Source organism: Solea senegalensis, linkage group LG13 (genome assembly GCF_019176455.1).
Source record: "Solea senegalensis isolate Sse05_10M linkage group LG13, IFAPA_SoseM_1, whole genome shotgun sequence".
Taxonomy (NCBI): domain Eukaryota; kingdom Metazoa; phylum Chordata; class Actinopteri; order Pleuronectiformes; family Soleidae; genus Solea; species Solea senegalensis.
In genome coordinates this window covers 21,895,829-21,922,131 of record NC_058033.1, presented here as the reverse complement: position 1 = coordinate 21,922,131, position 26,303 = coordinate 21,895,829, and the positions used below count along the sequence as shown (strand labels likewise).

The 26,303-nt window shown below is 42.7% G+C and overlaps 1 protein-coding gene across 5 annotated transcripts in view; it reads left to right on the top strand.

Moving 5' to 3' along the window:
• Nucleotides 1-2,763: 2,763 nt before the first annotated feature.
• The window catches only part of LOC122779349 (cell adhesion molecule 2-like), a 153,148-nt gene continuing 129,608 nt past the window's right edge, over nucleotides 2,764-26,303 (top strand). For 3 of the 5 annotated variants that reach the window (XM_044041560.1, XM_044041562.1, XM_044041558.1), the window contains exon 1: nucleotides 2,767-3,312. In XM_044041560.1, the coding sequence (XP_043897495.1) occupies nucleotides 3,252-3,312 (61 nt within the window). In that variant the 5' untranslated portion in view covers nucleotides 2,767-3,251. Of the gene's footprint in view, nucleotides 3,313-11,586; nucleotides 11,747-26,303 lie in introns of those variants that run through there. The other 2 variants (XM_044041563.1, XM_044041561.1) reach the window with 2 other exon arrangements.

The following is a 26,303-nucleotide window of genomic DNA, read 5'->3' as shown; positions in this document are numbered from 1 at the left end:
ATGCTGTCACATGTAGTGTTTAAATAGCAGTCATTTCTCATGCAATGCTTTCAGGGTGTTCAGATGTTAATGCTACATGTTAGTGATAATGACCAAGAAGACAGAGTGAAGTTAACAGTTATCATGTGTCTGAGAAAAGAGACGTTTCTTTAAGTCGTTGGTTTGTGTGAGTGAAATGTAACTTTTAAAGAATCGCTGAATTCAGATAAATAGCATCAATTATTTCGCCTTTGGAGATGCAAACATCAAACAATTACTCTCCAAAAAAGCCTTTGTGTGATGTATTTTTCCATCCACCCCAAATGACCAAATGAAATGACTTTATAATTCACATTTGTAACGTTGTCTTCTAAATGACTGTGCAAAAGTAACATATTCAACTTAACACAGACGGAAAAAAACGACTGAAACAAAATCTCCAAAACAAAAGATGAGACATTTTTTCCATCCCTGCCAAAGTGTTGGTCCTCAGCTTGACAACATGTGTCACCCTACATTAGGTGGACCAGTGAACAATGGTTTCAGCCAGGAGCAGGTGGCAGTTACTTGAAGCTCTGAGCGGGTGGTGGTGTGTGCATTAGTGTGAGTGAGTGAGTGTGTGAGTGAGTGAGGAGGGGGAGGAGGAGTCTGGACTATCTGCCATCTGGAGCGCCTGGACAATCCCAGGTGAGGCAGAAACTTAAATGCTCTGTTTGTGACAGATCCAGCTCTTGAATTTAAATGATTTAAGAGAAGACGCCATGGCCCCTCGCGATCACACACACACACACACACACACACACGCACGCACACACACACACAGCAGTTGTGAGAGAAAATGAGCCAAAACAAAATGTTATTTCAAAGTGACTTTAACCAAAATGAGACCAGTGGGCCACATTATTTATAGAACATCTTTGAGAAACAGATTCACTAGATTTACATAAATTAAAGAACTTTTCACAACCGTCTCTGTTATAAACATGGACCCGCACTTAGACTAGCACTTAATAGTTTGTTCTATGGCTCTTATATGTACCCAAATGTTTAAATGCACTTTTGTAAGTCGCTTTGGATAAAAGCGTCTGCTAAATGACATGTAATGTAATGTAATGTAATGTAATGCAAAACCCGTTAAAGTTCAGGGCTAAGCCTGGGATTGTGGTCCGGTTAGGGTTTGGCATTAAATGGTTCTGGTTCAGTGTAAATGTAGAGATAATGTTTTAATGAATGGAGATCAGAGATCAGCAGTTTGCAGAAGAGAACATGAATTCTGTAATTCTGGTCATTATATCAAGAGTTTGCAGTTTGGAGACAAATAGGTTTATTTCTTTTATTTATTCATTTATTTGCATACCTGTGGTCATTTCTACATACAGCTGCATGTAAACCACCTTTCTCCCTGTGTCACCTGGGATTGGCTCTGGTTCCCCCCGTGAACCCTCGTGAGAAAGATAAATACAGTAAGACAATTAATGCATGATCAAAAAAACACAAAACAAACAAACCATTGTTCCCATGGGAGAGAAATGTGAATATCGTACATGTAATTATATATATATAGATATATGTATATATCTATATATATCTATATATATGAAAGAAACAACACATGGCTCAGCCGTGGACTCTCTGCCCACACATGGCGTGTCTTAAACCCTCGTATTGTACCTGTTCATTCTCCCTCTCCATTTCAGTCTTAACAGCTTTTTCAAGCTTTTTCTCCCCTCTGTCCCTTCACCTCCACGCCACCTTGTCCCATCACATCCCACCTCACCTCTCCACCTCTCTGATTGTCCTCTGCGAGACAATCTTCAGCTCATGGGCAGTTGTCACCCTGGATACTTTAGTGAGGGGGATCATCAGAGCAGCGAGCACTGAAACAGTTCATGTGGAAGGACGTCTCGCACATGCTCGCTCACAGCTTTTCTCCACATGTTTGTGTTAGTGTCTGCCTGAATTAATGAATAACCCATTCCCTTCAAATGATTTACTCTCAGAGATCTCTGGATATTAATGAGAAACAACAGCACAATTGATGTATGTAATGTAAAGTATCTAATGCACTGTTTTTTTAAACTCTAAAAACAATTGAATCAGTTTAAAGGGGATTTTTATCATTTCTAAGTCAGCGTTCTTGTCGTTTTTATCACCTGATTGTTCCAAACTGAACTGAAAAACATGTCCACTCATCTCACTTGAAGCGTTTCTTTCTATCTTAAATGTTTGATGAGAATCCAGTGAACAGCGCCTGTGTTGTTACTGTAATCTTTGTATTTGCCTAAATCATTGTCTATTTTAATGTATTCTTTTTGAGCTTGTATTTATTCTGACATGTGTTGCTGACCTCTTTCTTGTCCAGGTCGTCCTTGTAAAAGAGATCTTGATCTTACCTGGTGTTAAATAAAGGTCTCATACTTTTCCTCTTTCTATGAAGATTGAAACGTCATTAAATGGTTCATTTTCAATTTGCTTCACTGATATTTAAACTTTTAAAGAGTCTAAAAACTGCTCAGTGAATATTAGAATTGACATCTTTAAAGAAATTGAGATTGAGATTATTGAGATGAAAACGTTTACATGGTTTAATACATTGCAGCGTATATATATAATTTAATTCATCCAATTAAAACTTTTAATAACTGTTTAATTGACATTAAAATTCATATTTCACAGCGTTTCACACACTGACTCCCCTCATCCTCCCCCCCTCCGTGCTTCGTTCAGCCCCGGATGTTCGTGATTGGTTCAGCATTTACGTCCATTAAGTCCGTGTGGGCGGGACTCAAACAATCTACTCGTGTTCGCTGCACCGTGTGCGCCACAGCGGAGCTGCAGCGGGGCAACAGTGTTTCTCTGTGACCACAGGACGACTGCGCTCAGTCCACGAGCTCCAGTGTTGTCGTTGTCGTTGTTGTTGTTGTTGTTGTTGTCGTCGTGAACTCAGTCCGGACCTGACAGGAACCACACTCTGGTTTCTGAGGAAAGAGACGTTTCCATTTTCTGAAGGAACTGTCAAAAACGGCGAGGTCGCGAGGTCGGTGGCGTTAACCCCGTTTTCACAGGGACTCACAAAACACGCACCAGCGAGACGCACACGTCCGTCTGGATAGCTGACTCAGCAGCCCAGCCCAGCCCGGCCCGGTCCGGTTCGGTTCGAGGTCCATTGAGGGAGAGACGCTGAGGAAAGATACGCGCGAAAGGAAGGAAGGAAGGAAGGACGGAAGGGAAGGAAGGAAGGAAAGGAAGGAGCGAGAAACGGAGGAGACAGGATGAACCTCAAGAGTCATTTGATTTTCACTCTCTACACTGTCTATGGGATTCTTCTCAAAGGTGAGTCTGAGACAAGTGTGTGTGTGTGTGTGTGCGCGTGTGCGTGCGCGCGCATCTATGCAGGCCAGCTGCAGGGCAGGATGATCAAGGGGCAGAACGTGCGGTCACACTCGGGTCCTGACAGAAACACACGTTTACTTCTCTCGCGCTCCTCCTTTACGTGTGTGTGCGTGCGTGCGTGCGTGCGCAGAATGTGCGTCACTTGGATGTTGACGTTCGTGAATCAAAGATTTTCAAGGAGTTTGTTATTTTCATTATTGTGCGTCTGCGTGGACACGTGCAGAGCGAGCGAGTGCGTGTCCTCCTGCGGTCCACGCTGTCGGCTCCTGTGCGCGTGTGTGTGTGTGTGTGTGTGTGTGGGGGCTGGGTTCTGGGGCGAAACCCACGCGCCCGCTATAGGAAGACACACCTCACCGTGAAATAAGCAGCGCCGCGCTTGAATGAGTCATAGAGACACTGGACGCGCTTTACGCGCAGAACTGTTTGCTGCTGATGAGGGAAACTTTTGCACGAGCACGCAGAGGCGAGGTTTTTTTTTCTTTTTTCCATTTTCTTCCTCTCTTGTGTTTTCCACCACACAGGTGTGTGTGTGTGTGTGTGTGTGCATGCATCATGTGATATAGAAAGCCTCGCGAGGACAGGTGGAAGTCCACATTAAGTGATGTCTGCTAATCCAGGTCACGCTGTGCTGGAATGTTCTTCTGCTCTTCACACAGGAATATTCCACAAATATGTCAGTAATGTTTGGGCAACAAAGGACCTCCCTGTGAAGGTCAAAGGTGACGTTGGGGTCAAGGTCACAGTGAATTGTGCATACAGTAAAATAACACAATAAAGGTTTTGTTTGGATTAGTCATGCCCTGAATTACAAATACATTTTCTACGACATTACAGACAGATTTGAAGCTCTATTGTTGTGGCTGATTGTTTTATAGCGGCCTTAAGTCGATAAATGTCCAAATCACAACAGAACAGATGCCATTGGCCACTGGAAGACTTGTGAATTCACAATGCAACTGTGATTGATTAAATCTCAGAAAAACCTCGAGGTCATACAATGTTTTTTCTCTGTGAAAAGGACGCGCGACACACAAATCTGATGTGTGTGTGTGTGTGTGTGTGTGAGGAGTTTCTGCATGGGCACCTTCACGTTGATTGTCGCTGTGGTGGGATGCTGATGATTTGACGCTCAAACAGCTGTCAGTCACACAGCAGGGACACGTATATTTATACACCACGCTGAGTTCCAGTTCTGCCCCTCGAATCATCACATGATTTCTTTTAAGGCAGCGGATAACAAATGTGTGAAATTCTGAATTACCATCATCTTGACTTTAAAGAGCTGTTTTCCACACGAGTAAATGAGAAATCCCATTGAAAGATCCATTTGTGCTCGATTCCCTTGATCATTTGTTGTTGTCTCTTTGAAGTGTGTGTGTGTGTGTGTGTGTGTTTACACATGAGAGAGAGGGAGAGAGGGAGAGAGGGAGAGAGAGAGAGAGAGAATTAGAGCAGTACTTCCTTAATAACCAGACATGATTAAGGCCGTTCTTGACTTAATGAATTGGTTTGTAATGAGGTATCTTGGAGTATCTGGTTCATCTGACACCTCGCACCGAGGCATTTATTGACATTGCAGACTCTGTCTCTTCCTCTATATTCTGCACTTATCACACGTGTGTGTGTGTGTGTGTGTGTGCGCTGTTTGCATACATCCCTGCAGATGTGTGCCATGTTTGTGTAGCTGATTTGTATGAAGAGGCCTAAGTACATCCATAAGTATGCTGGCAACACCAGCGTGCTCGTCACATTTCACCACACACACACGCTCCTCCACCCTCTCCGTAACCCTGAAGAGGATAATGCTAGGCTGCTTGATTCGAACAGTCGTCTCTCGGCGCAAGACCTATTATTGTGTAGGTTGTGCACAGCAGGCAGGTCGGCCTCCACCTGAATGAAGTCTGTCGAGCTGAAGCCACATCCACACGCTGTGCGAGTGACAGCTGTTCCAGCCCCTCTGGCCTGGTGCCAGCTGGATTCAGAGATCCAGATCCACATCGGCACCACTCATTAGACCCGCGCCATAGTGTGAGTGTGAAGCGTCGTGTTGGAGGTTGTTGTTTACCAACAGGTCGAGTTGTTAACATATTATCCGCTGTGTCTCATGTGCCCATGCTGGAGCCAGAGAAAACAGCCTGTTATGCAAATGCTGCTCTTGTGTAAGAGCTTGTAGCTGAGCAGCAGGTGAAGGGAGATGGAGGCAGAAAGCGACAGAGGAAGAGGGCGATGTTCCCGAAAAGAGGAGCGGATGGAAGTGTAATGTGGGAGGAGATGCTGTGGAGGAGGAACGTGTGTGATATGTGCTGTGGTTGTTGTTTGGATGTCTGTTTATCTCCGCTGTTCTGTTTCCTGTCACTGTGGCTGCCTGCTACTCGGTCTGCTCTGAACTCTGATTTTGCGAGCCTAAATACAAACCCCCGCTGAGGGATGTGTTTATCCCCGCAGTGAGTCTAAGCTGCTGAAGGCTGACCCTCCATCCCTCTGTACTTCCGTCCATTCCTCCCTCGCTTTATCCTCCCATCCTGGTGTGGAGCTTTGTACCACAGCAGCGTGGGAAAGCTTCTGATAACAAGCGGCCTTGTGTGTGTGTGTGTGTGTGTGTGTGTTTGCAGAGCCACTGATTACACGGGAGAAACAAGATGTTCTCTCTTTCTTGCTCACTTGCACTCTCCCTCCCACTCCTGTGTGTTTGTGATGTTTTCATTTTCATGGCTGTGCTTTCATGAGTAGAACATGTGAAGTGCTCTGTCGTTTTGACCGATGTCGTGAAGCTTTAGTGCTGACGCGCCTCAGCAGAGCAGCTCTGTGTGCATCACACACACACACACAGGGGCTGCGCTCTGGATTCAGTGCTGCTCTTTAAGACATTTCCTGTTATCAAAGCCCGTCCTTTGTTAGTCCAGGTGTTGAAAAAGTAAAAACAGAGAGGAGGACGGAGCTTGACGGAGCATGTGGTCAGATGTAGAGCGTGCACACTGTCATGTCAGAGCAGAGCTGCTCCTCAAACACTTCAGGTGAACTCGCCACCTGCTCAGGCTTGTTCTCATACCAGTGAACCGGTGCATTTTGGGTAGATTTTTACTTGGAATGAAATAAGACAGGGAGAGGGACGAGGTCGGTCGCCATCACATTAAATAAACACACACAGTCACAGATGGTAGAGAATCATAGGCATTTTTAAGCTCTATGCAAATGTCCTGTAAAGTATAGAGTGCCAACCAGTCACTGAGCTCCCAGAACATCTCTCAGGCTTTTATGAGCATCCAGAATACGATGTATGCCCATGAAAGATGCTGCACTGACGGCATTATTTTACCAAACCATCCACGAATACTAGATTTAGAAAGGAATAAAGAAAACAAAGCAGAAAACCCACAAGTAAAATAACTGATGAGTCTCGCACTCGTCAAACAATACTATTGATCTTGTTTTTCAGTTTCAAAAACTACACGTTTTTGAAAGATTTGTAAAACAGCTTTTACAAAAACATCTGCCACTAAAACAAGTTTAGTGAGAGAAACACAGTGTGAATATGAATACGGCCTTACAGTGTTTCACGTCGTCATAACCAGAGAACTGAACCAGTGACTGAGCAGTCAAACCATGTGGTTGTGTTAATCACATCTTCTTCACTCAGCCATGTTTAGAATCCCCAAATCCACATTTTTCTGGGAAATTAATGTTGAATAAATATAGATTTTATTTTTCATTTTGGCATCAAGGCATTTTCATAACTATATGACAAAGTGTAGAGCCTTAAGCAAGAGAAGGGAGAGATCAAATGCAGCTTCCCACAGTGAAAATACGAGCCCATAGGTGGAGGCAGCAGCAGCAGTAACAGCAGCAGTAGCAGCAGCAGTAAGCAGCAGCAGTAGTAACAGCAGCGGCGGCAGCGGCAGTAGCAGCAGCGGCAGCAGCAGCAGCAGCAGTAGTAACAGTAGCAGCAGCAGTAGCAGGAGCAGTAGCAGCAGCAGTAACATCAGCAGGAGCAGTAACAGCAGCAGTAGCAGTAGCAGCAGCAGCAGCAGGGCAACAGTAGTAACAGTAACAGCAGCAGCAGCAGCGGTAACAGTAGCAGCAGTAACAGCAGGAGCAGCAGCAGTTAAGTAAAGCAGCAATAGTAACAGTAACAGCAGCAGGAGCAGCAGTAGCAGTAGCAGCAGCAGGAGCAGCAGTAGTAACAGTAACAGCAGCTGCAGCAGCAGCAGTAACATCAGCAGCAGTAGCGCAGCAGTAGTAACAGTAACAGCAGCAGGCAGCAGTAGTAACAGTAACATCAGCAGCAGCAGCAGCAGCAGCAGCAGCAGACAGTGAGTTTGCACCGTAAATAGAGCGGCCAGTAGGTGAAGAATTGTGCAGCCTCAGCTAACACATGAGCTGAGGCTGCTCTTCTTCATAGATATCATGTTGCTGTTTATGTGAGGCTGGTTTAAGAGAGTGTAAGTTGCCAGTAAAGGAAATAAAAACACGTCTCATACTTGAACAGAAAGTCACAGTGGGGAATGCTCGAGGTTATTATTATTATTATTATTTTCTTCATGATCTTGAATGAATTTTTTTGGGTGACTACTTCCATGGATTTGCCTTAACAAGCAAACTCATAGGATGTTTGGCTCCTTTTGCTCCCTTTAGACTTCAGTGAGTAGCAGTAGACTGTTTACACTACAGTATGTTGGGAGAGACCTGGCCTGGTTGTTATTATTGGCTGCAGGTGCATCAGTGTACGCGTGCATGCATATGTGATGTCTGTATTAGCATTGAATTCAAAGGGATTAGAGAGCGGCTAATCTGAAGCTGCAGTTTTCGACAAGCCATGTGTCACTAATCTCAGACTCTGCAGAGTAAAGAGATGGAAATGCAATCACCTCTTGGATTAAAAACTCTCCACACAGAGGCTGCTGTAATCTTAGACCAACAAAAGGTAAATAGAGAGGAAGAAATTGATAAATGAACAAATAGCCAAAAATCCTTCTCTCTCTCTTTCTCTGCGCTCTTTCACACACACACACACACACACACAGAGAGTTTTAAGTGCTCCACAGGTTCATCTATTGTACCATCTCTTAACATCTCTTAGCCTACATTATGTTCTTTTTATGTTCCGTGCCCTTTCATGTGACAGCTCCTTTTTATACAACTCTCCGAGGGCTGGCGTCTGGAGACATGGCAGCACATGTTACAGTAATCATTGTCTTCAAGATAAAGAGATAAAGATATGGACAGCCATGACTCTCACCACTCCCTCAGCTCGCTTGCTCCAACTCTGATATTGTTTGGGGACTCTGTGTCTGTTCTTGACACAAATGAATTCATCCAAAGCAAAGTGAGCCCATATTGTGTACAGAGATGTTCTCTCACACCAAACCATATTGTGTGTGTGTGTGTGTGTGTGTGTGTACACCATAAACACGCACACCCATGTAAATACACATGCAAATGTCTGCACACGAAAAGCCAGCAGTGTAGAGACGGATGAAAGATCCTTTGTCTTTTACCAACTGTATTTGCTGTTATGGTTCTATGAACTAAACAAACTCACAAATGACTGCTGCTGTTTGAAGGACAACTTTCTGTCCACACACACACAGACACACACAGACACACACACACAGACGCAGACACACACACACAGACGCAGACAGTGTTGAGAAAGGTTTGTAGAATTGAGGTTTTTCAGCTCTGCTGTGAAGTCGTCCCTTTTTTAATGACAGTGTTCATTTTCTTTTGATTTCTGGATACTCATGCTTGTTCATATCTCACTGCTATAATTTAAATGTACGCTTGAAATTGGCTTCAGCGACAGTATATCTGCAAAGATGAACTTCTTCAATATCACACAGCTTTAGTGTCTAATTGCTTCACATGTGCATAGATCACAGTATGGAATTATGGTATGGATCCTAATTGAAACACAGGATTTACTGCATCTACAAATAATACATCTGTGCAGTTGTTTCAGCGTTACAGTCTCAGTGGATGCCCAGAAGTAAAGCTAACGCTAATTGAAATATAATTCCCCAAAGACACATGTTCTTGTTAATTGACTTTCTGTGTGTGTGTGTGTGTGTGTGTGTTTGTGTTCATATTACCACCAGAAGTCACTTTTAGTCCCTTTCCTAATCATCAGCTTGAGCGTGTCGCCTACATCTTAATTTGGACGTGGAAAGCATGATTTCTAATGTTGATGGAGGCCCGATCCACGCTGTCGTCGTGCTCACTTGAAATCAGAACAGTGTTTTCTTTTGGAGCTTTGTTTCTGAGGTTTCTCAGGCTGGTGCTGATGATGTACAGAACAGGTTTCATGGGAGCAAAGGGAGGATTATGTCGTATCTTGAGAAAACTCTCAGTGAGAACACACAGGATATTTTAAGGCTGTAATTAAAAGATTACTTTTAAGAATTACAGGTGTGAAATTTCATCTTTTTGAAAAGGTTTCACACCAGGAACCTTACACCTGTGCGTCTCTCACACACACACACACACACACGCACATGCAGAGGCTACAATAATCAACATAATATGGTACAGCAAACATCAGATTTGAAAAGATGAGACTTTCATTTATTTAATCAACTCAACCATGATCCAAACACTGCTCCAGGTTAAAGGACCCGCTAAAGAAATGAAAGGAAAGATTCCAAACATGACGTAAAGGGCGCTCAAACCTGCCCGTCTCACTTCATCTCACCCAAACAGACAAAAGACAGGTGACCTTCACAAACACAAGGTCAATGCAAGACACAGAATGACACTTAAATGACATGGTTACCTTTCTTTTAGTTTACTGATGAGGGATGGGTCGAAGAATATCACTTTCCTTATGCAATACGATTATTTTTACACCAGGGCAAATATCGATATTTTAATAGATAAATGAAGCCGCTCTAAAGTAAACTGGCTGAAGAAGAGGGACTTCACGTGGGATAACGGCAGAGAAAGCTACGTTAAGAGATACTTAGATTTGTTCCCTGAATAAGTCGAGAAATCCTGCACTTTTAACTTTTCACTGATGTTTTGTTTTCTTCAGTCAGACAGATGTGATTGTCTTGCAGTATGTCGATCATCATAGAATCGTTGTACTGTGATGTTATTGTTAATTGGACCTGTGATTCCCACCCGTGTTATTGATATAGACCGACTGTATACGTGTTTGCCTCGTACGTGTTCCTCTGTCCTTCCCTCCAGCGCGGCTGAATGTCATCTACACCTTTTGTATCCCGTATGGATCTGGGTTCTAAAAGCCTCCCAACATCCTTTATGTGGTCTAAGTTTGGAGTCTGGCCACTGTCTGTGTAAAGAAGGGAGGGAAGAAGTCGTCGAGTGAGACAATTTATAACAGTTAAAAACCAAATGAACTGAGACCCTTGGCTGTGGCGAGCGAGCGGCAGCATACATAATGCACCTCAGGGCTTTCTTCCTGTGTGTGTGTGTGTGTGTGTGTGTGTGTGTGTGTGTGTGTGTGTGTGTGTGTGTGTGTGTGTGTGTCCAAGCTAACAAACACATAACACACAGAAATCCCCCTCTACCATCTGTCTCTGTTTGCCACATTGCAAATCCATTGTATGCTACACAACATGATTCCCACCATCCTCAGTGACACACACACACACACACACACACGCGTACGCCGAGCCTCCGTCCTCCGTCCTCCGTCCTCCGTCCTTCTCTGTGGAACGTTGACAGTTCTCAGTCAGAGACGCTGTGGCGAGTTTCCAGCTGCATTTTAATACATATTTTCATGCTCAATTTGTTTTGTTTTTTTTGTTGGTTGGCGTTTAGCATGGACACGTAGAGATTTTACAAGTGTGCTCTGCCGCTCTGTGTGGGAATTTGTGTGATGAGATATTTTCAACTGGTCCCTGATGAACTGACACTGGACCTCAGTAATCCTGCCTCGTCCAAAAATTAATAATTTCTGTGCTTTGGCAGAAAGATTTAACACTTTTCGCAGTCACACTGCATGAATGTGGCGACGCTTTGGCTCAGTAGTTTTATATCTAACTCATCCGCAGCTCTAATCAAAAAGATTCCCCCGCCCTGAACCTCCTGCTGAGGAAACAAAGAAGTTATTATGTTTTTAAATGGTCTCCAATTACGGGTAATTTCACCGCCTATCTTGGAGCTATTTGCTTTTCTCTCACTTGTGAGCGCGGTGCTTTGCAAGAACACCAACACAAGTGAGACGTACAGCAGATGCAGCGGCCGGCACGTCGATGCACTTCCGCTCTGTCTCCTCAGACTCTTACACTTGATGTGTTTCCTGCTTTTTATCTTGCTCATTATTAGTGTTTGTCTCACAGTGCATCACTCTCTTACACCTTGTCCTGGCTGAACTCAGAGATGATCATGTGGAGTAGTAATCCAGGAAGAGCAGGTGAGAAGTGAATGGGAAGCAGTTTGATGTTTAGTCGGAGCGTTATCACTGTGGCATTTCATAAAATGTTGTGTAGTGACTGTAGCACAGCTGGATGACGTCTCTTCTCACCTTGACTCTATGTTGTGGCTGTTTCAGTCATTTGTTTTCGCGAGAGAATTTTACCAACATAATTATTTTTGGGACATTTTTATTACACCCTGTAGCATTCTAGTAACGGCTCATATTATCTTGCCACTTCGTCCCTAAATAGAGGAGTAAAAGTCTGTTAGTGTTGTTTTGTTACTGTAATGCTGCTGTTCAACATTATCATGCTTCTCTGTCGTCGAGAGTTGAGGATAACAGTGAACGTGGACTTTGAATAAGTCCATTTAGGATGTCCCTATCCCTTATGCTCCAAATCCCAATCTAATCTTCAAAATGGCTGCCTATACAAGTCCAGGCGGTAGTTCAGTGGTAAACCAGGACTCAAGAGTGCTTTTACTTTGAAATGGCAACAGGAAGTTGTGCGTTAGATAGACACTGCAGTGAAAAGATCATTTTCGCTGTCGATTTTGATTTCAAATGCACGTGACTCACGGTAAACACACACGTTTCCAAGAAACCGTTGTTGCTCACTTGTATCCACTGTGGAGTGTGTGTGTGTGTGTGTGTGTGTGTGTGTGTGTGTGTGTGTGTGTGTGTGTGTGTGTGTGTGTGTGACCTTTTCTTAAACACTGACCTTGTCAGAAACAGTCGTCCTCACAGAGACCAAAACCTGGTTCTCATGAGTTAGGGTTAATGTTTTTAGGCTGTCCAAATGAATGGAAGTCAAAGCTGTGTCCTCTGAAGATTAGCAGAGAGGAAACTAAAGAGAAACTAAAATGAAATAAATGCCACGATCTGCTCCAATCCCATATCTGAGCTCGGGATTGGAACTGGATCTCTGTAATAAATGTGAAATTATAACAGCTAACACACGCAAAGCCTCACAGTACTGCTCATGTTCCAAAGCCTGTTTCTCCACACACACACACACACACACACACACACACACACACACACACACACACACACACACACACGCGCCAACAGACATGAAGACTTAAGATGTAGACCCAAAATCCCCAGGGAGGACATTACTAATGAGACGGAGTTAACCACAGTTCCAGTGAACTGGTAAATGTTAGCCTCCTCCCCAGGATTCAGCGCTAACCCCATAAGCCCTTGTCATAATGCGCTGGTTACTCTAATCCTGACCTTATTAAAAGTGAGCTTCTCACCAAAAAGAGCCGTATCTTTAGCAGTTCCTTTAATACAGCTGGTCCTCGTCCAGCCTGTTCAAGGTCAGGTGACCTTCACAGTTCATAATCCTGGAGCCACCTGATAACCTCGGGCATATGTCGTCAGAGCGGCGGCCGTTTTCTGAAACTCAGAGAGAGAAGAAGAACAAAGTGCAACACATGAACGCGATCTGGGAATGTCTGTTAGATATGAACACACAATATGAAATAATGTTTTAAATGTGCATTATTTAAAACACAAATACAGTTGTATCATATTCAACCAAATATCAGGGACTACTCCTGAACGTACGTTACTTTGTATCACGTAAGCCCTTTGAAAATACGGACACATTAATGTTTGACGAGCAAAATGAAAACCATATCCCCCAGAAGCCTCAGCAGCTCTACTTCTGTCTGCTGGATTGTCATTCAGAGCAGACCACGCACCAACCAGGCTGTTTTTGTGTGTGTTTTTGTGTATGTGTGTGGATATTGTAGGCGGAAAACCCTGGGTGACATGTTTCTGACCACCGCTGTGCTAACATTCTCTTAAATCCTCACTGAGATAAGATGAGAGCAGACAGAGATGGGGACTCTCTGTGTGTGTGTGTGTGTGTGTGTCTCATAAATGGGTGAAGGGGTGAGGGAAGAAAGAATTTGTGGGATATGGGGGGAACAGAGTGGATGATGCCAAATGAAGGAATTCCTGCATCACATCTGCTCCCTTCACCATATACAGATAGGAAATATGGAGCAGGGACAGATTAACCGCAGGAATTTGAAAATAAATAAATAAATAAATAAATAAAATGATGGAAAAAAAACAGAGCCAAAAAAAGAATCCTCACCATGCGTGATGTACTGAGGAATTGAGCCGTGACGCTGCAAACCAAAATCACACACACACACACACAAACCATCTCACAAATGCAAATGACACATCTGTGCGATATGACCCAAAATCTCATCTCCCCGCAGAGGTCACTTGATTATATAATGATGCAAATGTTACTCATTAGTTCAGCCTTTTCCTCATCATTTGGTCAGACTGTGAACATGATAACATGATCCTCTCAGAGTTGAGATTGTGCCGGGTCATATTTACCACATGTGCGTCCAGTCCTGCAGCTCCGGGTCTGTATTAGGCCGGTGTTCCACGCATCATGTAATTGATCTCGCAATCCATTCCAGTAATTCATTGAAATGACAGTGGAAACATTAGATTAAAAGTGAGTAAAAATAAGTAGGCCAATAGAGCGCACAACCTCCTGTGTCACTGACACATTAGTTTCATCTCACTCTAAGTGCGTCGCTTGGTTCGGTCCATATTCTCTCGGACTCAGTCGGGTTCAGTCGGGTTGAGACAGAACTGATGCTCAGGGCTCGTTCGCTGCTGCTGCTGCTGCTGCTGCTGTTGCTGCTGCTGCTGCTGCTGCTGCTGCTGTTGCTGCTGCTGCGTTACCAGGCAAAATGCTTTGAAATGTTTGATTGAACTGTGAAGCACTTTGTAACATTTGTAAAGAAAAGTGCTATATATATATAAAGTTTATTCTCACTATCGTTATTATCATTATTATTATTATTATTTTTGTTATTATTATTATTATTATTACGCCTGCCCTGCATCTCAGTCGTTAAGACAAATAATAATAGCATATAATATGAAAGTCAGACATGTTGCCGTCACTGTTGTATATTGTCGTAGTGCACAGGCAGCCTGAGGTAATGACGTGCACTTGCTGAGTTTGAAGCGTTTCTAATGTTTTCACACAATGGGAGAATAATGAAGAGTTATGTGATGGTTTTTCTTCAGTTTCCTCTTTGAAAAGCAGCCTGAGCTCAAGGGTCCGTTCACATATTTTATTTCTCTTCTCGACATTTCTCTGAATAATCATAGGTGATGTATAGAAGCTTGCTAAACGCATGTCATAGAAGCTTTTGATGGCACCATTACCTGTTTTTGAAAAAAGGTGCGGCCCACCAAACTGTGAGGCGTCCAGATTGCCCCCGAGATAAAAATACTAATGGTCCCGTCTTTATCTCCGTTTCTTCGGTCTGAAAAGAAGCTGGGCTTTCATTTTTACTTTCTTCTTGCATTTTTGGAGACGCATGTGTGTATTTGTCTCTTTGTCTCTTCCTCACCTTTCATTCTTCTTGCTTATAATGTGATATTTCATTTCTCTCTTACCGCCGACGTCTCGCTGTCCAACATCATCCCGAGCCTTTCATCTTGGCAGGGTGCTTCCTTTATGAGAATGCTCCAATTGGCAGACACCATTCACTGCACTTGCATGGATATAAAAGGTGTTTTAACAAGCACCACTGAGTTTTACTGTGCACACCATGTCATGGTATAATGTAGACCCTGTGGCAGTGAAGTTTGGATACGGTGCTGCTGATGTCCTTGGCAGACGTTAAAGTTCATTGCAGCAGTCGTAGAAGTTAACGGAACCGGATACGGACTCATATTTTCATGCATTCAATTTGGCGACAAATGTCTTGAAAGTTCTTGAAAACAAAGCAAAACACACGTCGTATACAGTTGTGTGGATGTTGAGTTTCCTTCTCCTTGCAGACAGCACCTTGTTATGTAACTGAGAGCTTGTTAGTCTGGACTGTTGTTGCTTTTAACCTGTGACAAACACATGTATTATACTGTTTTATTAATAATAATCTCAGTTAACTTTCATAGCAACATGGTTGGAATGATCATTATCGACATCCTCATATTTTATATAACCTCTGCCCGTCATGGGTGCAAAGGTCATTTGTATGATGACGCAGCTCCAGGTCTGTTTTGGCTCCGTGTGGTGGGCGGACTCTGGGAAACTCTGTCTGTCTGATGTATCCCCTCATTCCAGCTGTCAGAGAGCAAACAGCTGGAATGAGAGGATGTGATCATGAATGAGTGTTGTACGTGTTGTACAAGGATAAAAGCTGATCATTTATAAAGCACCAGCTTCGTACAGGATGACACGTACAGTGCTCTCACCTTTAGAAAGCACCAAGGCTCGACTGATTCAGGGATACACGAACAAGCTGCGCCAGTGCTCGGCCAATTCACCTGCACGATCATAATAATAATGATCATTTCTGAAATGCAGTGTCCTGTCTCAGCTCTGTGACACATGTCCACATGTCTCATAGTCACATGTGTGACGTCGAAGCTAATCGATGCTCCACTTTATCCGTCTCCCACACTCCCCGTCTGCTGAGCGGTGTCGTGATTGGTTGACTGATTCCAGAAGATGTTGTGAAGAACACGCCCCCTTTTTCTGACCTGTCACACTACTGACGAAGTGTTTCAGGAGTCTGAAGAGCTGTGAACCGAGAGAGAGAAAACTGTACAGAACTTAAAAGTGATTTTTATATTCAGAATTTTAAGATACATAACAAGAACAATGTGTTTGAGCACATGTCAAAGCCCCTCCCCCACGTCTCTCTGTCTGTCTGTCTGTCTGATGAGTGGAGGGGGAAACATGACTTGTTTACAGTGGCTGAAGCAGCAACAGCTAAATGAAATCACATTTCCCATCAGTCAGTGGGCTAACTGAGGCTAGCTCTTCCATTAGTTGTCAGCTCACATCTCCTTTGTAGGAAGCCAGACCGATCAATGCTCGGCCACAGTTGCATGCACTCTCTCTGTCTCACACACACACAAGTATACAAGGTTTAAAGAATATGACTCTGAGGTGCAATAATAACATTTCTTTGTTCTATATTGAAACTACAGCTTTCCTCTTACCCCAGTGTTTGAATTTCAACAAACAATTTGTGCGTGAAAATGTGAGCATGCATTGCAAAAGGAAAAACATTGTAACGGCTGCGTTAGGTTCAGAGAAAGGACACGTTACAATGGAGGATAAAACTTCCTCTGAATCAATGTATTGGAAAGTAGGAGAGTTGAGCTCCATCTTTTGTGCTGTAAGGAGGAATCTGGCTGTTCCCACAGTCTTGGCAAATCCTGCCTTTCCAAATCCTTTTCTCTTCTGTTGTCTTGCCAACGGTGAGTGAAAGAGCAGAAGTGCATTATGGACTGGTCATGCATGAGTAACAAGGGGGCCCTCTGAATTTCTGTGTTGTTTCTGCCACAGAGAAACCTGGTCATTACGCTGCAGCACCATCAGTGGGCCTTTACTTTACAGTTATTCTACACCTTCACAGTGTGGAAAAAGAAAACCCACCTCATTCAATGGAAACTTGGATTTTGCAGTTCCACTCACTGATCCGCTCCTCGTCATCTACAGTTACAGAGTCTGATTTCACACACCAGGTCTCCGTGATTCGCTTTGACTGTGGACAAACCGAGCAAATCCCAAACACATCTGACTCTGACTGTGTTGTGAGGAATATAATGATATTTTAATCAAATCTGTGTTGATCCAGCAGAGCAGGATGTTCGATTGTCACTTGGACTGGTTTGTTTTTCTTCATCACATCTGCTTTTGTCCAGTTTGTGTCATTAGAAGCCGGGATAGAAATCGATTTTTATAACAGCGAATGAGAGAGTCATATAAATATATACACCAGGACACACAATCACTATCATCTACTGTGTCAGTGTCGCAGTCACATGCAGGTCAGACGTCTTTAGGTGAAGTTGCTGTGTGGGGGTCCTGCGTTCATGCGTGTGTGTGTGTGTGTGTGCACATTTTGAGATTTGTGTGTAAGAGCTCAGACATGCCGTCGTTTCCCCTTGCCACAGGCACGGTTGTGGTTTGGAGGCTTGTATTGTTTGGCTTTCTTTTAGTCACATTCTATTTTTGTTGAGCTGCAAATGCAGCATGACTCCGAGCCTACGGCACAGTGTAGTGCAAAGTAACACAGTGCCAGTGAACAGGATTTGTGTTATGTCTTTGTTTTTGTTTGTTTATGTGTCTGTGTCTTTAATCAATGAAAACCAGATCATGCACACAGCCTGTAAATAAACCAGCACCAATAGAAATCTGTGTGGTACTAATGAATGGTTAAATAACGTCCAGCGGCTTTAAGGGTCTTGGTTTGCTTTTCTCTCCCTCGCTCAGCCTCGCTCAGCTTTAGCCCTCTGACAGGCTGACCAAGCTCTCCCGCTCTCTCAGGGGCCAAGGCCTATTAAATGATCAGAGACTGTGTTCCCCTGATGCCGCTCTGGCTGAGAGGGCTCGACTCCCTCTGGAGGCCGGCTGAGTGGTGTGTGTGTGCGCGTGTGTGTGTGTGTGTGCGCGTGTGTGTGTGCGTGTGTGTGCGTGTGCATGCATGCAAAATTCATGATTAAGATTATTTGACTTTCAGTTGCTTCTTGAAGCACTTGTATTTCATAATCTACTCCCATGGATTTCTGATATTTAGCACCATTCACCGTGTAGAAGAAAGCTTTATTTGTCTTTGGGTAAAAGTCAGTGAGATGATGATGATGATGATGATGATGATGATGATGATGATGATGTGCAGCCTGATCAGTGCTTATTAAAAACTATAAAAACAACACAAAGAGAATAAAAACTAAACCCAGTGACAGAGAAAAGTCAACGTAAACCCAGTAATTCTACAAAAGTGGCGACTGCAAATAAATAATGAGTTTTTACACTTTCTTTCTCTGCAGAAGTCTACGTCCACATAAGTACTTTAAAAATGAGCTTTCAGCTAAAAACGATCTGCGTGCAGATTAGCTTTGTATCAGTAATCCATGTTTATTTGACCGTTGAGGTCCAATGATCTCCACATTTGTGTTTTACTAATGTATATTCATTGTTAAAGGGTTATGATCAGTACCTAATATAACAGACAATAAGGCAAAGCATACGGAAAAGTGCCCAGGAAAAGATACTGAATTCTGCACACAGTGTGATTTTATATGGTTTATGATCTCTGTGATCTTTTTTTGTGAACACCATATCTATAATTAATCACCAGGCGTATTTATCAAAGTCTATAAAGACCAAGGTTTTTGCACAGTTCTAGCAGCCCTGCTACATTTGTTATTTCACACTGGAGTTTCCACACATCGGCGTCATGTGGTGGAAAAGCAAACGAGGCCAGAAGTCATTAATTTTCTCTTTTATTTTTCTTTGTTTTTTTGTCACCCACTCGCTGTCATTGAGGTTGGAAACGATGAGTTGCATATGGCAGACAGACCATAATAGCACCACCTAATGCCATCCACTGTGTTCGCTTGGCTCATTCTGGGTTTGTTTGTATTTATTTATTTAAATGTGTAAAATAATGAACTCAGGAGAATCCTGCTCCTGTACATCGCTGAGCAGGAGAACTCAAACACATCCATTGCCATGAAGTACACACAGTATGTGTCTGTGTGTCATTAGTAGAGAGCATGAGAGCACTAACACGTTCAGTATAAAAGCTTGTTTCATGACGGTAACTCTGTGTGTGTGTGTGTGTGTGTGTGTGTGTGTGTGTGTGTGTGTACATTCATTGTGTATGCTCATGCTCTCGAGTGTCATTAATCAACTGGAGTATTATTGTTTTCAGCATCTTGCCCAAGTCTACACATTACCATTTTAATGACATTACTCTCCTATTAATCTGCTTACTGCACAGCCACCAGTGCAACTTATAAAACTATCAAAGAAGTACTTTGAGAAAAAAGAAAAAGAGCCATAAAGAGCGAGGGAACAGTAATTAAAAAACCCTCTAATGAAAGAAAACTCATAAACACGGAGAAAATGCAAAAAGTGCATATTCTGTTGTCTAGAATTAGACATGCAGCAAATGAATGGATGTTCACAAACTTTGATATAAAGCCGTACCCGATGCCTCCAGCTACAGTATACTGTAACTAAATGAAATCTTCTTTCAACAACTCAAAGTTTGGGAAAGTGTTTCCAAATGGATTTAAATGTAGGTTTAAAAGTTTAAAAGTAACACGTGTGTAGGAAGACCACTCGTCATTTTTAACATGACGAGTGGAGATAGCATTATCATCATTATTATTATTATTATTATTATTATTATTATGATTAATAAAAAAATGCAAAAATGCTGCCTATGTCACACACTGTCAGTGTGTGTGTGTGTGTCAGAATACAGAGATAACTTACAGCCACTAAAAGCTCCATCGTTGTTGACAAAAATATTTCCACAATAACATTTTAAAAGTCAGTCAATTACAAAATTGTCAAAACAAATGTCAGGCAATTAAAGATTGATTTTTTTTTTTTCCCTCCAGAGTAAATGTTTGAGAAAAAGGGGCGGGTCAAAATATCTATTTGTTGATACACCATCGTCCTTCCTCAATAATCCATATAAAGTAACTCTAACTTCCTGGTTTGATCATTTCATTTTGCGTCCATGTAAACAGTGGAATTGTTCAAAGTGGATCTGCTGGACCGTGCAGTGACGATGTCAGATGGTCTGATGGGCTTCTGGGCTGTGTATTTTGTGTATTTTGTGTATTTTGTGTAACTTTCCCAAGAACTTTTTTCTGTATTCCGTAAAAAAAAAAATAAAACAGTCAGCTCTACTAGAAACAGAGAAACATTTTACATATTCAAATAAATTCTACATCTCAAATGTGTTTGCACAATTTACATACACATATACAGCATCTGAATATAATACAGCATGTACTTATGTCACAGACACACAGAAGAACACAGATGAAAAGTCTCTGTGGAGATTTTTTGCAGCCCACTCACATTTCTCTTCCTTTTCCTGCTGGATATATTCCTCCCTCGTCGTCCCACACTGGAGCAATTCTCCATCAGCACAAACACGTGTGATCCTAGGAACATGTATAAGTGAATGTCACTGTATATTACCCATACATAGATCGACTGTACATTCATCTGAAAACAAGTAATGCATTTAGTTTTGATGCCTCACTGTTTTGTGTTGATTTGCAAATGTGTTCGACCTGATTTCTCTCTTTCTCTCTTTCTCTCTTCGCTCTCATGATCTTTGTTTGTGGCATTTTCTTCCATCTTTGCTTCTCTTGGCAAAGCCCAGCATATAATGATGCATTATTTAGAGGGAAATTGAACCAGTCCATTACAGTCTGTCACTCAACCTTTGTTGGAATGAACAACTTTCTGTCTGTTAATCTGAGGATGTGTGATATGCACCCACACACTGTGACATGTTTGCCTACTTTATGTAAATATAACAGGGTTAGTTTCATAATGCTGGAAGTGAGAACAACAGTGGAATGTTCCAATTCTCTCTGGGCATTTATGGACAAACATACTGTAACATAGATGTAGAAGATGAATATGAATATCCACAACGGTGCAGTATGTTGATGGTCAATGGCGCCGCTGAGCTTAATGGACGAATAGATAATCAGATAATGAACAAAACACAGTGGGATTAAATTTACTCAAGAAAACATCAAACAGTGAAACATGTCACACTCAAATCAAAGTTTAAAACTCTCTCGCAGAAACGTTTTTGAGCTTCTTTAAAATACCTCACTTGTTGTGTATGGGCCTGTCCTGTCTTTAGTGTTTTGAGCATGTGTATGAAAATGTTGCGTTTCTGTACGCACGAGCAGCTTGGCTGGAAACTCACTCGCTCATTTGGCTCCTCCCCTCCTCTCCGCCCTCTTTCTCGCCCTCGTCTCACCACTCTTTCACGCTGTCTCTTTATTTTCTCTCTGCACATTTGTGCCGCTGTCACTTTTGATATACTGCGCGCCGAGGCTCGGGCTGGAGGAGGATTCCTGAAAGTTTCATCCTGGCTGCACAAATGTGCCGTCCAAGAAAAGGTCTTATTGGCTTATGGTTTGCTGAGAAGACCCATTCACACAATCCTTAAGCAGCCAGAGTCCAGAACATCCATCCCTCCAGGAAAACCCACAGTACATGTGTGAAAACAAAGCTGCCCACCTGTGCACGCTTTCATGTGTTTTCTGCTTTACTGAAAGAGGACGGAAAGCATCGCTGTCAGTAGAGAGCAGAGCTGAGTGTCCACGATGGACACACAGGCAGGACATTATCAGCGTCACTCACAGACCAACGTTAGCGTGGTCAAGGGGCAGCAGAGATAAAGCCTAATGTTTGCTCATTACATGAAGTTGTGAAAACTTAATTAGGAATTAGTGCACTTACACCATTGTTGTAAGTGTGTGCAGTTGTTCTTGGTTTGTGTGTCTCTCTGTGTGGGAGTGGGCTGTTGAGGGGGTGTTCCCCTGGCAACCTGACTGAGGTCAGCGTGTCACACTGTTTCACTGGCTCAGTGTGCTGCCGTATGCAAATGATGCCTGTGCTAGCCTTCAAACATTAGCATTAATGAGCATTTACATAATCTCAACTTTTGCTGGTGGAAAAATAAATAGGACATGATGTGCAGACGTTAAAATATCTGAGACGTTACTTCAGTGTTAGCAGAGAAATGTAAAGAGATGTAAAATAAATAGTCTAACGAAGACTCATTTTGATGAAATATTAGCTTACATGGACACATGGGTTTGTGTGTGTGAGGTCAGAATCAACGATATGTTCAAACACCACGAGATATTTCTAACATTTCATTCAGTGCTGTGTCGATGTGATAATCAAAGACCAGCATTTATCAATGTTTATGATTCCAGAATTCACAAACTGGAAGAGATAAGAAAAGCTAATCCTTCATTAGTTTAATAATAGGGACATTTATGAAGAAAGCACAGGGATTTGCATTTATTTAGAAAAACTGTATTGTCCTGATTGTCAATTTGAAATATGTGAATCTGTTAAACTCATGGAATACAAATAGTATCAATTACCTCCACTCTCTCTCGCCCTTTGTGTGTGTGTGTGTGTGTGTGTGTGTGCACATGTGCGTGCGTGCGTGTACACGCGGCAGTTCTAAAGAAGGCTGTTAGGTGCAGATAAATGTCTCGACACTCTCCGGAGTTTGCTTTTATTTGGCAGAGTGTAGTTTTTCACAGTGATTGGATATCGACAGAGGCATCATGCTCTCGGCTATAAGTATACCATACACACATTCACATTCACACACAGCTGCACGCGGAAATGTGGATTCACTCATTATGTAAAGATCATCACGTCCAATAATTGCATGCGTCGCAAACGTGCTAAAAAGACCTGAATGAATTTCTAATTTCTAATTGTCATTTTGCTTTACTGTCGTACGTTCATCCGTTTCCTCTTCGGCCTGTTTCTACACGCCGCTTCCTCTAAAGTGTCACATGGGAGGAGGTGGAATCTGCACCAAGCAACAACCTTCCGTGCTTCTGCAGATACCCACTTATCACCTCTCGTTTCATTGTCTCCCTGCTGCTTCTCCTGCTCCTCCTCCTCCTCCTCCTCCTTGCTCTCGTCATCATTCCCAACAAGCAACGGCCTGCTGTGAAAGCTTATGCAACAGATCCTGCTCCACACACACACGCGCGCACACACATTCACACATTCACAGTGGAAAAGGCGGCTGAAAACACACAGAAAAGAACAATAACTAATGTGTTTTGAATGCAACAGTTTATTGAGGAGGTGATTTGTGTCGTAGGCTGGTTGCTCTAATGTTGTTTCAGTATTTTATTCCCTCAAACAAACAACTGTGTGAATTCTGGATACTATTACTTCTACTGTACTATCACTATACTATTGCTCTTACTACTCTGGTTCTGAATGAGGAGTTTTGATGGAGGAGTAAAGTGCAGGTGTCTTTGTGGGTCTGAGTTTAATCCGTCGCGGTCTGTGTAAAGCTGCACACGCTGGAACGCGACATCAGTTGAATTATAGTTTATTATATTATTGTGAGTGTTGCTGTTTGTTTAGGCCTGCGCTGATTTCCCTGATGGAAATTTAAACCATCCCCATCGATTTCCCTTAAAACCTCTGTTTGCACCCACATACAAACAACTGTGTGCTCTGTGTCGTGTTTCTTCTTCTCCTCTTTCCCGTTTATTTTGCAATTCAGTCCACAGTCAAAACGTCTGGTCGTGGTTTAGAGGTTTGAGAGAATATTCTCCCTTTTTTAAAGATCTGTTTAATGCTCATGTATAATGCTTTAAATTATTATTCTACGACTTCACTGGAGTACCTTTGCATGATTCACAGTTGAATAGAAGTCCTTTTTTTTTTATCTCAAACAGCCTGTTATGCCGTCCCTCAGTTGAGCCTCTGGCACAAATGGGCAGCTCTGTGTACAATGCTGGTGACTTAAAAGCCCACTTTCTCCTGATAGGGACTGTGCTCAGCTGCACTCAGCTCTCATGTCCACAAACATCAGCTCATCTCCTCCTGTGCGGAGGTTGGAAAGCAAAATAGAAAAGTTTCTAGTAACTTATTCATGTGTCCATAACTATGTCTGTGTTATTTAGTATTTGATAGCCGTGTCACGATTCTCCAAATCCTTCATTCGATTTGATTTTTTGTCACAATTTTATTCAATTCTCTCTTTTAGCACAGACGGGTCGGCCATTTTTAGACTTGTCTATATTTTTTATGTCTTGATAACTCGTTTAATTCCCATTAATCATGACTTTTATAATCTCCATCATTTCTTACACTAAGGCCTTATTGTCAAATATAAAATATTTATTAACGATATGAACGTAACAATAACCAGTAAACGTTAAAATCCAGAGTTTTCCACCTCTGAATAAGGTCACATGTCTGATGCCTATAGCGCTGGATATCACGTTACATCCAGTTGAATTTTGAAGAACCTTAACGGTCTTGTTTCCGTAGTTACGTCGACGTCCTTATGATGCATGTGGACATGAACAGAACATAGTTTACACACCGCGGTTTCCTTGTGGACGACAGAAACATTGAAATATGTCCACACCGATGATTTCAGTCCATGTCAGGGTCATGTGTACCTAATAAAGTGGACAGTGAGGTGATTCATTCATTTTGTAAGTAACACACAGAACACGTCAGCTTAACTACATCTCCTCACAGACGAGATCACTCAGGCCTTCAGGTCACACACAGATAACTCACTGTCACCGTGTTGGTTCAGACTGTGACGTTCAATGAAACTAACGTGTGTGTGTGTGTGTGTCACTGTGTACTGCACGTGTGTGGTGTACTGTGTGTGTACTGTGTACCGTGTGTATATCACTGTACTGCGTGTGTGTGTGTGTGTATCACTGTGTGTGTGTGTGTGTGTGTGTATCACTGTGTACTGTGCATGTGTGTGTGTGTGTGTGTGTGTGTGTCACTGTGTGTGTGTGTGTGTATCACTGTGTACTGCGTGTGTGTGTGCTGTGTACTGCGTGTGTGTGCGTGTGTGTGTGTGTATCACTGTGTACTGCGTGTGTGTGTGTGTGTGTGTATCACTGTGTACTGCGTGTGTGTGTGTATCTGTGTACTGCCTGCATGTGTGTATTTGTATCACTATGTACTGCGTGTGTGTGTGTCACTGTGTGTGTATTTGTATCACTGTGTACTGCACGTGTGTGTATATCACTGTGTACACTGCGTGTGTGTGTGTGTATATCACTGTACTGGTGTATTATTGTGTACTGCGTGTGTGTGTGTATCACTGTGTACTGTGTTGGTGTGTGTTGTATGTGTGTATGCGTGTGTGTATCAGTGTGTGTGCGTGTGTGTATATCAGTGTGTATAGTGTGTGTGTGTGTGTGTGTGTGTGTGTGTGTGTGTATCAGTGTGTGTACTGTCGTGTGTGTGTGTGTGTGTGTGTGTGTGTGTGTGTATCAGTGTGTACTGTGTGTGTGTGTGTGTACGTGTGTGTGTGTGTGTATCAGTGTGTACTGTGTGTGTGTCACTGTGTACTGTACGTGTGTGTGTGTGTGTATGTGTATCAGTGTGTACTGTGCGTGTGTGTGTGTGTGTGTGTGTGTGTGTTGTAGAGACTCCTTTAATCTCATATGACGTGTCACATACAGTGACGGGGGCTGTCCCTGCCCATTGCTTTGGTTTTTTTGAGAGGAAAGATAATGATTTTACCTTTCACTTGATATTCATTATCAGAGGGAGAGAACGACAGGTAAATGACAGGTAATTGCTTTTCAGAGTCAACACCATTCTTCCTCCAATATAGAGAGAAGGATGTGAGGTGTGAGGATGTGTGAGACAGAGTGGGAGGAATGCAAACAGAGGCCTAATTTCCATAATGAAAAGGTAATAATTTGTGTTGTTAGTGTTAGTTTCAGTCTGGTGTGTATGACATGTCAGCTCCTCGCTCAAGGTCACCGTGTGGTACCAGTGATGCATACTCATTTATTAACAGAACGTCTGTTTCACCTCCTCTCTCCTCTCATCTTTCCACTCTCACCCTCCACTTGTGCTCCTCCTTTTCTTTGCCCCCACATCTCTTTATCCTTTTCTTTTCAATATACAAGGGGCCAACGTGGTAATGAGCTGCACACAAATGAACTGTCT